Here is a 12,707-nt window from a genome sequence, read left to right as displayed (position 1 = left end):
TCTCTCTTTCTCTTTCTCTCTCTCTCTCTCTTTCTCTCTCTCTTTCTCTCTCTCTCTCTTCTCTCTCTCTTCTCTCTCTCTTTCTCTCTCTCTCTTTCTCTTTCGCTCGCTCTCGCTCTCGCTCTCCTTCATTTCAAAATACAGGTAAGGTGGGCATTAACTGTATTCATAAATGGGAATCTGAACTTCTGTTCCCAATTGTAAGGGATCTAAAAAGAAAATCACATCTATATGTGGTAAGATTATAATCTTGTTTTGTCTTACCTAACTTAAATATAAACCTGTGCTCTAAAATCTGTACAAGTAATACAGAAAAAACGCCAAGAAGTATTTCTCTTGCAGTGCAGAGTAACTTCTCAGGAGGCTCTTCTTAAATCTGCATTTTCCTTTTGCAAGTGCAGTGGTGTTTATCAAGGCTTAGGAGAAGTTGGTACTTTGCAGACTTCTTTTTTTTTTTTTAAGTCGTGATAAGTTAGTTGGCTAATGCATTCCTACTCATGGAACCCCCAAAATATGTGGCCTTCCATACAGTGATGCTGTAATGATGCAAATAGCTGTCCTATGTCTTAAATAGAATGTTTCTATTTGAACAAAAATGAATTAGTGCATGTGATAAAAGAGCTTTAATCTTAATCTTGTCTTTGCTTACAAATTTATCCTGGGGTGGAAAGATAAAGTTTTGGCTTCGCTAAATGTTTGAGACTTAATACATTGTGCTCAAAAATGCAAAATTTTGCATCAATCAAAATGCAAAAACCAGAAAGACAGAAATGCATAGGAACTAAATACAGGTTTGTTTTTATCATGCCATATTGATTTATTTTCAGCATTTAGAACATCCATGTGTTTGTTTACCCCTTGAATTTGACAGACCGGTACTTTTGAGTTTCTAAAAACATACACAGTTTCTGTGTGCAGTTTCATCGTATATACTATTACAGGATTCTGAATGCTGGGGCACCGAGTGCTTTTACAGTAAAATAAATAAACCATGCTTATTTGAACTGACTCCAAGTCTCATGTAGTGGATAGTTAAAGCTAGTCAAATTAATCTGAGTAAATAAATATTTTGAAACTGCAATCCTTTTTTGTTAATGTATGTACTAATTGCTGGCTGACTTTGACAAACAGACTTTAGCTCCTGTGTGATGTTTACAAATGTCAGATTAATTGCACTGTTCTCTGTCATGATTTGCATGGTGAAATTGTATTTTTTTTCTGTCTAGTGATGTACTAAAGAAAAGCTTAAGGTGACAGGAGGTAACAAATTGTTTTTTAAACAGGTACTCTTGTTCATGGTAGAGGGGAAGTTCATATAAAACAATTTGATCTTGACTGAATTAGAACAATCTGGTTTGAGTTTTTTTTGTGAAAGACAAAGTAAGAAAGAACATGAGCTAAATGATAGTTGAGAATTAGAATGCACATTCTTAGTTCTGATTCTGGCAATTCTTCTCATAGATAACCTTCATGATACTTAATACTAAAAGGATACATACTATGATTAGAATAAATGATTTCTAGCAGTGTCATTAGATGTCAGGAACACATATATTAAGGCCTTTCTTTTTTTGTATCAAAACTACTTTCTTTCCAAGACTGCAGAGATATTCAGCTTTCTTGCAGATATGCTCACTTTCATGTTACTGAAAACTAACATGGATCCTTATATTAACTGACAAAATAAAACTTCCTGATTTTATATTGTATATCAGAAGTTTTAAAGTAAGCCCAGTTTAAAAATATTTTGAAGGTAAGCTTTATTATAAATTCTTTGTCTTTGGCGCAGTGAGACTCTTGCTTAAGTACTCTTTGTAATATGAATGCACTTAGTCCTGGAAAACTATTACCTGAGTAAAAAACAAAGCAGAAATGGTCATATTGAGAAGAGATGTGGTCTTGCTGCAGACCCAAATTTCAGTTGTCAAATTTTCTTTAGTTCTCTTTTTTCTTTAGAAAAACTACAGTATGCGTTTTTTTTAAATAGGCATCCATATACTAGTAATGAATGATGTAGATCAGTTCACAGCCGTCTTCATTTAAATGATCCCTTTTTGCTAATCTGTTTTGTTAAAACATCTTTTTTTTGCTTGGAGCTGAGACCTGATTTGCCTTTCCAGGCAGAGATCTTGAGGAAAAACAATTAAGCCATTTAAATTATTGGAGGAGAAACATATAGGCTCCAGGTTTAAATCCTGTTTTTTTGTTTGTTTGTTTTCCCTCTCCTCTTTCTTTGCCCTAAGGAATTTGAAATAAGTGTGTTCTCCACATCTCAGAAAACTGGGGCATCTTTATGGAGTTGTTTGGTTTGATTTAATTTCTTAATTACTAATAGCCAGACTAGTAATAGGTCTACTTGGTATATAGTTGGTCCTTTAGAGAAGATAGCTGTAGAAGTATAGCAATGTTAAGATGATAGTGATACTCCGTTTCCTTATCTGGATGGTGAATATATGTGAAAGATTGTGAGCATCTTATTGATACCATTTGCAATAATACTGTTCTCCAAAACACCTGTCTTAATAGTCAAGATATGTTAAAAGGTGTAAACTAGCATACTTCATCATTTCTACACATTTTTTGTAGCTCTTGAATTTCTTTATCATCTTATCTGTAGGTCAGGTTTCTGAGCTACTGCCTTGAATGATTTTGAGAACTGTACTCTTTCCAGTTATCGGGATTTCTTACACAGATGTCATACTCTTAACATTTTCATTTACAAGTTATGTAGATAGTGTCACTCTATAGATCATTTGTAATCTAATTATATGGCCTCACAGGCTATCGTTTGTGAACTAGTGGCACAAGAGTGTACAGTCAAATTTTAGAAGTGTTAAAATGGTGATTATAGGAGGTGAATGCCCTCTTGCTTGATTTCCCTGCCCTCCTCTTTTTTTTTTTTAATGCTGGAGGTTTTTTATGCCTTTCTTTACAATTAATAATAATAATAAAAAAAACACTAAGCATGCATGAGGCAGAACTGAGCTTAGTCTCAAGTAGTCACATTCTTCTGGGAAGAGCTACTGAGTGTTGGAGGAGTTGCACTGTGTGTGTGTTGGGGGCAAACAGACTCCAGACAGTACTGGGGCCCTTTGGTAAACGGTGCTCAGAATGCTGGCCTCCTGCTGCCACCAGCCGATTTATTTATCTGTAAACAGTGGTAAGTTATGTCTGTGGTGCCAAGGTTCATACTCTGCTGCTGATGTGTGATGGTACAGTTGTGCCCAATAGATAAATGATTCTTTTCTGCCCAATAGAAATACTGAAAGTATTTTATTTAGGCTGCAGGTGCAAAACTTAAAAGTTAGGAAAATATAAATTTTATAGCTGACTTTACGGTCTAAGTTTTATTCCTTGTCTGTGTGAGTTATGATTCTGTACTGGTTCTCTGTTCCATTTCTTGTGGATTCCCCCCCCCCCCTTCCTTCTCCTTTAATAACAGCTGCCTTATATAGTGAATAGGGTGGATGCATAAAGAAGCAGAATCATAGTGTTAGCTGGGAATTTTTGAGTATTTGATTTTGTAACACAAATAATGTTGTTTTGCTATAGTCTTTTCATCTTGTGTGCCAAAAGAGGCATCTAAAATGTGATTGCCTTATGAAAAATGAAGCCAGTATCAATATTCATATCATTTAAAAATCTTATGTAACTAGGATGTTGTGTGGGCATATACTCAGGGGGAAAAACTGAATGTCATATAAAATATTCAAAAGCTTCAGTATATTTTGGAGCTATATACTGTATCTCAGTGTAATCTGCTGTGTTACCATGCCTTTCGTGCAAGTATTGATCTTCTTAAGTGGAAGCAGATATCTTACAGTATATAAATCTTTGCTTTCATCATTAATTTTTGTTTCTACATGGCATATATATAGTCTCTGAAATTAAGAAAGCATCTGAAATGCAATAGTTATAGGAGCAAAAATAAGCAACCCCCCACATACACACATTCATAACAAACAGGAACAAGACGTTACACTTGTCCATCAAGTTGTGTGCATCAGCTGTATTACTCCATACTGTTGGTAAAAGGATAAATGATCCTTACAAAAGTAGGTGAGTAGTAGGCAGATAACTGAGAAGAAAAACTTCTCAGACTCTTAAATGTTAATTTCTTGGACAGCTGAAAATATATATGTTTTTTTCCAGTCAGTGTTTTCACGTGCTTCAGGTTACCTGGATTTTCTGTGTTGACCTTTGCTAGGAGCACATTGTTCTTAGTAGTAGAAACCAGATTTCTGTTACTGTGTGCCGTGTACAACCAATATTTCCTTTTATTTCATAATTTCTCCAACACAGCTATCCTGAACTTACCAAATAATTGTCATCTTGGTATCTGGACAAAAGAATCTTGATTGCCTCTAAAGTGAAGTATGAACCAGAAAAGAAAACATACAGAAAGTGATGAAACACCAAATAAGCTGAAAGGAGCACTTAGAAACAAGCATTTACAAACATTCCTTTGAAACATTATTAGACTTCATGCACAGACAATGCTTCTTTTTCAGCTGATTCGGGCATTTATTTATTTATTTTTAAAGAATACTTTCAGAAAGTTCTTAAGTAGGGGGAAATAATAAGAAATACTGCTTAAAAGTCAGCATAATCACTGGAGTATACTACCAGAGACAGCATTGCAACAACATGGAAAGCTAAGTAAATCCAGAGTAATGTCTGTTAGCTATTTATCCTTGAATTTGTAAGTATGTATACTTTCACAAGATGATCTGGAAATATTTATTAGAATTATAAAAGAACATGATGCATATTATGCCTTATAGCCTCACCTAATAATTAGAAGATGCAACTGCCTTGTTAAGGTGGACAGGGAAATAGCAGTTCTGCAGAACAATTACTGTATAACATTGTTGAGTTTGGGTGAAAGAGTAGTTGTTTGGATAGTCAGATTATTATAAGAAACCTGTGGACTCTAAAAGAGGTACGACTTTTGTGTCACTAGTAAAATCTGTTAGAAGAAACAGTCATAATTAGGAAGACATATATATTAGTCATCTGGAAATTCTATAGACTTGTGTTGCTCAGAAGTTTAAATGAAATTGCCCGTGTCTTCAGGATTTGATCTGTATCCTGTTGAAGTAGGTGGAAGTCTGTCCACTGACTTCAGCTAGTTATGAAAGAAACCTTATCCCTATTCAAAAGGAAATGCAAAATTCAAATGGGCCCTGATTTTACATAGTTATTTATGTGATTACATTTTCTTTAAAGCTAATCAAAAGCGGGTTTTTTTAAGTGGAGAAATTGGATTTCTTATTGGGGGAGGGAGTTGAAATAACAAAACTCTCCACAGCTAAAAAAAGTATATCGAAAAGCAAGGGTTTACAAATATTTTTGGATAGGCAGCCACTGCCAAAGGTTTTATATGAGAAGAATTGAATTTTATCAGTCCAAGCAGTCTTTCTCATCTCTGGAAGCTGAAAGTTTTGGATACAGGGTTAGGAGGTGTAATTGGCAAGGCCCCAGAATTCATTCCAATTCCCCAAATAGAAACTTTCATAGCCTTCTTTTAATTCTGGTTTTCTGCTAATTCTCTTCCAATTAGTGTCTGTGGTAGAGTGTAGTACTCTAATTGTGTGTGGTAATTTTTTGTGTGTCTTCCTGTTTCCTACGAGTGTCAGTATATTCCATGGAATTTAGCAGAACAGGGCTTGGAATTTCAAATGTTCTTGAAAGTCAGTTTACTCAGTTAAAAGTTATTCAATTTAGATGTTTTATGTTTTGTTCTGACAGTTTTAAAAAACATAGTTATAATCTTTGTGTTGGAAAATAGGGCGGGTTTATTTGCCCAGTGCAGTGGAACCTCATTTAATTGTTTGTGGATGTTACCATAAATCAAGAGAAATTGGTATTTATTTTAGTATAAGTAGTGTAGAAGTATTGTAATTGAAATACTAGGTTTAGTTCATGTTTAAAAGCTGGTTGATTCTAGTGAGTATTTAATATTGCGTTAAGTTCCTACTTCCTGAGTTACTGTAGTAATAGTGAAAGAATCACATACTTGCTGTAGGATGGAAATTTTCTCTCTGGTTTATATTTTGAAGAACTTATCTTTTGAAGACTTAAGAATGGAGAGACACTATAGACACATGCATTATAATACAGATGATATCTGTGGGGTAAGAAAGCAGATACTGTACATAACTGTTTCTTTAATGCCCACTAATGTACAGTCTTTGGGCTGGTTAGTGATGATTAGTAGAAAAGTGGCTGGTTATCTCTTTGCTGGCTTTCCTTATGTTAAACTGCTGCATAATTGGGCACCAGAAATACTGTTTTCACTTTTTCTTGTAACTAATTGCAGTCGTTGCCACAGTGATGTGTAACTGAAACTGGGAGAGGAAGCAGTTACGAGTAGGAAGAGGGAGGCTGTGAAATTGCAAATATGACAAGAGCAAATCTCTTATATTGGGGAAAATATTTTATGCTTTTTTTTTTAAGAAAAAAAAAGAAACATAGGACTATGTGTTTGTGTTTATATTCTTTCTCTGATTGCTTTGACCACTTCATTAAGAGCACCACCCTTCATGTATGGTGGATTATCCATCAAGTACCTCAGTGTGAGAAGAGGGTTAGTGCAGAACAGCTGATAAATGACAAATTCTCACCAAAGATATTTTAATTTAAAATGAAATTTAATATACATGATTGGAGCCTGTCTTACTCATTCAAAACAGAGCAGTTTCCTTCCCTCATCCTTCTGTTGCTTTTGTAAATGCAGGATATTTTTAATGCTGTAATTTACTCTCATCCTAACTAAGAGTTGAGGATCAGAACTGCAAATGCTTTGAAAACTTGAGTCAAAAAGGGAGCTTTACCCCTATGAAAGATAAGCAGGGGGTTTGTGAGATACCTCAGTATCATGTTTGTAGTGCATGTCACAGTGTTTTAGAGTAGGATATAAGTGGAGCTGTGGAAGGGAGGCAGTACTGGCTTTCTCAGTTGCTGTTGCACAAATACAATAGTTTTCAAAAATGTTTTGACATCTATGTAGTCTTGGAACGTAGCCCAAAAAACAGAAGATCAACAGGGAGTATGCCTGGTCGGCATGCCAAGAAATCAAAAGGCAGCAGTGGTCAGCTTGAGAAAATGGCTGGCCTGGAATGATAGTTCATGCATCAGTACTGTTGGCTTTTATCAACCTGAAACCTCGTGCCTCCATTACAGGATCTGTTATGTAAAAAGAGCTACTGAAATCCATGGGAACACAGTTACCTTTTAAAGAATTTTTGAAATACCTAAATTGTACAAGGGTTTTTTGACTGCTAAATTTGTTTTAATTTGTATTGTTACAGAGATACCACTTCAGAGAAATGTATTAATCTTATTTACAGATCTTGTCTCTTTTTTAATTTTTTTTTTTCTTTTTAATAACTGATAAATTGTGTGGCGGGGGGAACAACACGTTTTGGGCCACGCTTGCTGTTCAGGCCTCAACACACTGACACAGGCTACAGTTGCTCAGTCTGTGCACAGTGTAAGAACAGTTTTCCTCTGTGTGGAGCTTAGTTGGGTTAATCATTTTGATGTTTTGAGAGAGAAATCTTTAGCACTTGATGGAGTTCTTTTCAGAAGATCACTTAGGAATTTGTCTAACAAATTCTCTGTTCTTTAAGAAACTAGAACAGCAGTAGTACTTCCGATCTCTTCTGCTTGCTTTCTGTGGTAACTATAGTTATGGCTTTTTATTTTTGACCTATCTAAAGTTAATTATATGATAGGGGAGACAGTAACTCTGGTCGTACTTTCCAAATGTGCATTCCTAAACTACCTTCTTTGGGCTGTCTTGCACAGTAGTTTTGCTTTTGACAGTCTCAACAGAGAGATCAGAAATACTTATGCAGTGAGATTTGTCTATTATTTTTGAAGAGAAAGTACTACAGCTTAGAGTAATACAATATTTTGTGCATGTTTTAAATCTGTCAATTTTTTCCTCTCAGTACTTACTAAGCTTGACTTGCAGTTGACACTTGTCTTTAGAAAATAAAACTCTACAGAATATTATTCTTTCTGTGATGTTCTTGCACTGGGCAAAAGCTCTAGAAAAGCTTTTCCTTCAAGACAGTTATCTTGAAGAAAAAAAAGAAAGCCTTTGCTTGTGTGTTCCGTTTATTCAGGGAGCCGATCTAAGTCCTTTTGTAAACTTTGCTTCTGTTTGGGGGATTTGTCAGCGTGGTGCGGCAGTTAGCCCTGTCTCATGCAAGTCAGACCCTGGATTACAAACTAAAGTCTTCAGGCAGCTCTCCCTTACCTACCTAAAATGTATATATTTTCTTCAAGAAATTCCTTTAAATTAAATTGCCTTTCTATTAAAAAATACGGAGTGTTCAGCAACCTTCTTTGAGACCTCTAAGAGTTTTAAAATCTCATCTTTAGTTCTAGCTCAGGTAGGAGCAGGAAGATCCTTGTCCAGGACTGACACATATGTATTTAATTTCATGAATGTGTTAAAATTCATTGCAGCCACATGTGTCTTTGTGAAAGAGACTTTCTTTCCCAGTAAGGTGATAACTGGGTGGTGATGATGAAGGATGGGAATGTTAAAGTCAGTAACTGGTCTGTGTTACTCGCAGGGTTCTACAGCAGCAGATGAATCTTGTCTTATTTCCCCCAAATGACCATATTGTATCTGTCAAAACTTGAATAGTTGCAGGCAGTAGGAGACTGCCTGGGCGTATGTGACCAAACACAAAGATGATAAAAGAACTATGCTGTAGGTAGTGGGTTCTTGTAGTAGATGTAATGCCCTTGCCCAGGACATTAAGACCATAGTGTAGATGCTTTGTAGATATGTACCATGTGAAGAGTCTCTGAGCTTCACTGTATTTAGATAAATTAAGGCATGATTTGATTGATGATATATTGCCACGACTTAAGCCTGGTGTCTAACTGAAATATGAACAACAGTGTTTGTTTTTTTTGGAGGGGAGAGAATAGTACATTTTTATAAGGTGCTAGGTCAGTTTCTGCAGTCTGAAGTACCTTGTGTTTATTTGTATTTTGAAGTAGGAGAATATCTTCTGCTAACATCTCTTCAAAGCTTATTCTAGTATTTTACTATCACAATTATCTATGAATAGAATCATTCCTCTGTGAAAAGGCAAACGTACTTAAAGCTGTAATTAAAGATGTTTGTTTAGTCTTGCCACATCTGATGGGCATGAAGCCAAGGCACCTTTCTTCATGCTGAGTTATGATTCTCTGGTCTATCTAAATAGGTATATATTTGGCTCTGCTTTTTTGGCTTAGTTCAGTGGGTTTTGCTGTTACTAAGGGACATATGTGAAAGTGATTGATTACATCTTATAATTAATTGTAATTCTGTTGTTGTGTATGAAGTTTAATATGGTCACATAAATGTGAGCACCCCTTCTGTCCTTCAGTAAAAGACTTTTGAAATAGTTCTGAGTCTGTTGGCAGACTTTGAGCTTCCTTTGAATTAAGCTAAGATTAAGATTTTTTCAAGACTGCCTAACAGTATTTGTTACTCATTGAAAAGCAATGTAGTTGAAGAAGGGAAAGGTACTCTACACTGTATTTTGAAGGAGACCTGTGCTTGTGCTGCCTGTATTCTGTGGTGACGGAAGGTCTGTAGCTACTTAGAAAAAATAACTATGGATAGAGAGCTTTTTGTGAACTCAGAGTAAATTCACCTGTATGTTTTTTGAAAACTACTGTACGAGTTTCTCAAGTATTCTCAAAAATCATTTTATCTAAGGTTTACTTATAACTTTACATTTTGTTTATGTATTTGACTGTTTTTCTTCTATCTCTTAGCTGCGAAGCTGCTTTATTCCTAATATTAAAAAGAAGAAAAATACTGATGTGTATGTTCAGACCTTTTTTTTTTTAATGGTTCATCGTAGTGCTGTACAAATCAGATATGTCTCCTGAATTTGCTGCTACCTATTTTAGTATTAAATTTTGTTGGAGAATCTGATAAATATGTTATGTTGTGTAGAGTTTTGCTGTAAGTAGTAATATACTGGAAAGAAAGCTAAACTTCTGTTCATCTACATTATCCTGTGATTCCATTTTTACCTCCTGCTAAGGAAAATCCTTACCTCTCTTCAACTGCCTTCCCACTCCAAAACAAACAAACAAAAAACAGAATCACAGAATAGTTGAAGCTGGAAGGGACCTCTGGAGATTGTCTGATCCAGCCTCCTGCTCCATCAAGCTCAGCTAGAGAGGGAAAAAAAAAATCTCCAAACAACCTTCCCCCCCCCCCCCAAAAAACCCCCAAACTAAAATAAACCAAAACAAACAAAAAAACATAATACGGGTGGTTGGAGCCCTGGAACATAATATTTGCATGTTTAAAGAAAAGTTTTGAAGAAAACTATTTATTTAATATATTTCACTTAATATTTCACTTAACTGATTTTATTATCCTCTCTTGCAGGCTTTTCTTGTGGATATTTTCTTTATATGTGTAGGATAAAATTATAAAGTGTTTGCTTTTTCAAACTTTTTCTCCCCTTTTCTTACTGCAGGGTTAATGTTAGTACTTCAGTAACACAAGCTTTTTGTTGTAAACTTTATAGAGTGCGTTCATACTTTTTGACATAAAAAGTTTGAGGATACTTTCTCTTTAAAAGAAACTACTAATTGTGTATAAGTGACTACTAATTCTGCATTATGTTGCATGTATTAAATATGCAACCAGCAATCTGAAAACTTCAGTATGGATTTAGAGTTTTATTTCCAATTTTATTTTAAATAGAATTATTTTAAAATTCACAGGAAACTTTAGTCTCAGTCCTAATATTTGGTAGAAACTAAAATGCCAAGAAGATGTTTTTAATTGTAATTTACTACTAGGAAGTAATTGGACTAAAAATAATGTGGTTGAAAGACATTAGTAATATGATGGTCATTGCTGTTGCTCTATACATTTATATATTTTGATGTTGAACTTCCATAGACAAATATATTCTATGCTTTACTGCAAAAAATACAATATCAGTTTTTCCATATTTTAGATTAAATAAAATTATGAATCAGGTGGCCATTCAGCGGAAGAAGCAGTTTGTTGAACGAGTGCACAGTTACTGGTTGCTTAAAAGGCTGTCTAGGAATGGTGTTCCTCTGTTGAGAAGGCTGCAGTCCAGTTTACAGTCGCAAAGAAACACACAACAGGTATGTGACATGCTTTTTTCTTACAAGAAGAAATCAAGAAGTCTCTATTTTAATGAGTAAATATTGACTAGGAAACATGGCACTGAGTGAAAACTTTTCCTTATTTTTAAGTAGTGTGTTCTATACTTAAAGTTAGACATTATATAACTTTTACAACTTTCTAATTTCTTGTGAGATACACAGAATATTGTGCAGGGTTATCTTTTGTTTTGCTTCAATATTTCACAAAAAATACCGTCACCAAAACTCTCCTAATACTATTCTTTATTGATTAATATGGCTTTGAAACTCATTCTTCAATGTGCCATGAATCTTAGCAAAAAAAAAAAAAAAAATTTACTGTAAATTCATTAGAAGATGCAAAGTAAATTTAGACTTTGTGACATAGAACTAAGAAAAATGGGAATGTTTTACAGAGTAAAGGTTAGACTTTGTTTACGGTGTTTGAGGTTTGGATCCTTTTTGCCCACATTATTTGGTAATAAGAGAACAAAGAACAAATCATAGTTGAAGTTCAAAGACCTGTTGATTCCACTTTTAGTTTCACTTTTGACATAGTTAAGTGGGATTATAGATGAGCATAAATATATAGTGATTATTTTGTATGGGTAAAATTCACCTTATCTAAAATATATCTAAGTCAATTAAACTTTTATTCATTTAGCAGTCAGAATTGCTGAAAATCTGAAAGACTAACAGTCACTCCAAGTTTATATCAGATTTAGAAAGCAGTACTTTTCTGCTTCCTGTTTCTGTAATAAGACCTACCGATATCCCTAACATTGATCATAATGTCTCATTTCAGGTTTCTAAGTGACTCTGAAAATGATTAAAATCTCTTGTTTGAATTCTGTGGATAGACCTGTGTATGTAGTCCTTGAAATGCAATGAAACAGCATAATGTAGATACTCTTATTGCCTACCCATTACCCTTTTTAAATCTAATTGAGAATGTAATTGGTTGTGTTCTTTGTCATTCTCCAGATGTTTATGACTTCCAGGGGAATTGTTCATGTAAAATAGCTTCGAGGACTTACAAATGCATTTTGTAACTTTGAAAAATTTGAATATGGGTATTGTTTACTTGTATTAAATTGAGATTTTTTTCCCCCTTGAGAGCTTAACTAGAGCTTAACTGTTATTTCTGTTTGAATTGAATTGTGTTGTTGTTTGCTGATAAATCATTAATTGATGCAGTTGTAAAAACACCATGGTCAACATTGCGTCCTAATTCTCTTTGATCTTTCCTTTTTCTTCTGTATTTCTTTTCTTAGCTTTTTATGGGGAAAAAAACTAATTGCTAATTCATTTATATTAATATTACTTCAGTAACTGATTTTTATCTTTTTAGGCGGAATTGACTTTGATTATAAATTGGCCACTTGCTTATCTTTCTTTCATTGCTTCTACAATATCTCAATTTTTATGCTACTTTTTTGGGGGTAGTAACTTCCCTAAATATTCTATTTTAAAATTTTGAATTCAGCATATGATTTAATATATATTAGATAACTGCTTATCAGACGTCATTACGAATTTCTATGTTA

General features: G+C 34.4%; 1 protein-coding gene across 1 annotated transcript in view; it reads left to right on the top strand.

Annotated features, from left to right (window-relative positions):
- BRD1 (bromodomain containing 1) overlaps window positions 1-12,707 on the top strand; it is a 59,636-nt gene that overhangs the window by 3,517 nt on the left and 43,412 nt on the right. Inside the window, 1 exon segment of the mRNA XM_064506228.1 lies at window positions 11,004-11,160. Coding sequence (XP_064362298.1) covers window positions 11,004-11,160 — 157 coding nt within the window.

The sequence above is a fragment of the Dromaius novaehollandiae genome, chromosome 1 (assembly GCF_036370855.1).
Source record: "Dromaius novaehollandiae isolate bDroNov1 chromosome 1, bDroNov1.hap1, whole genome shotgun sequence".
NCBI lineage: Eukaryota > Metazoa > Chordata > Aves > Casuariiformes > Dromaiidae > Dromaius > Dromaius novaehollandiae.
The sequence above is the reverse complement of the archived record's forward strand: the minus strand, read 5'-3'. Positions and strand labels throughout refer to the sequence as shown.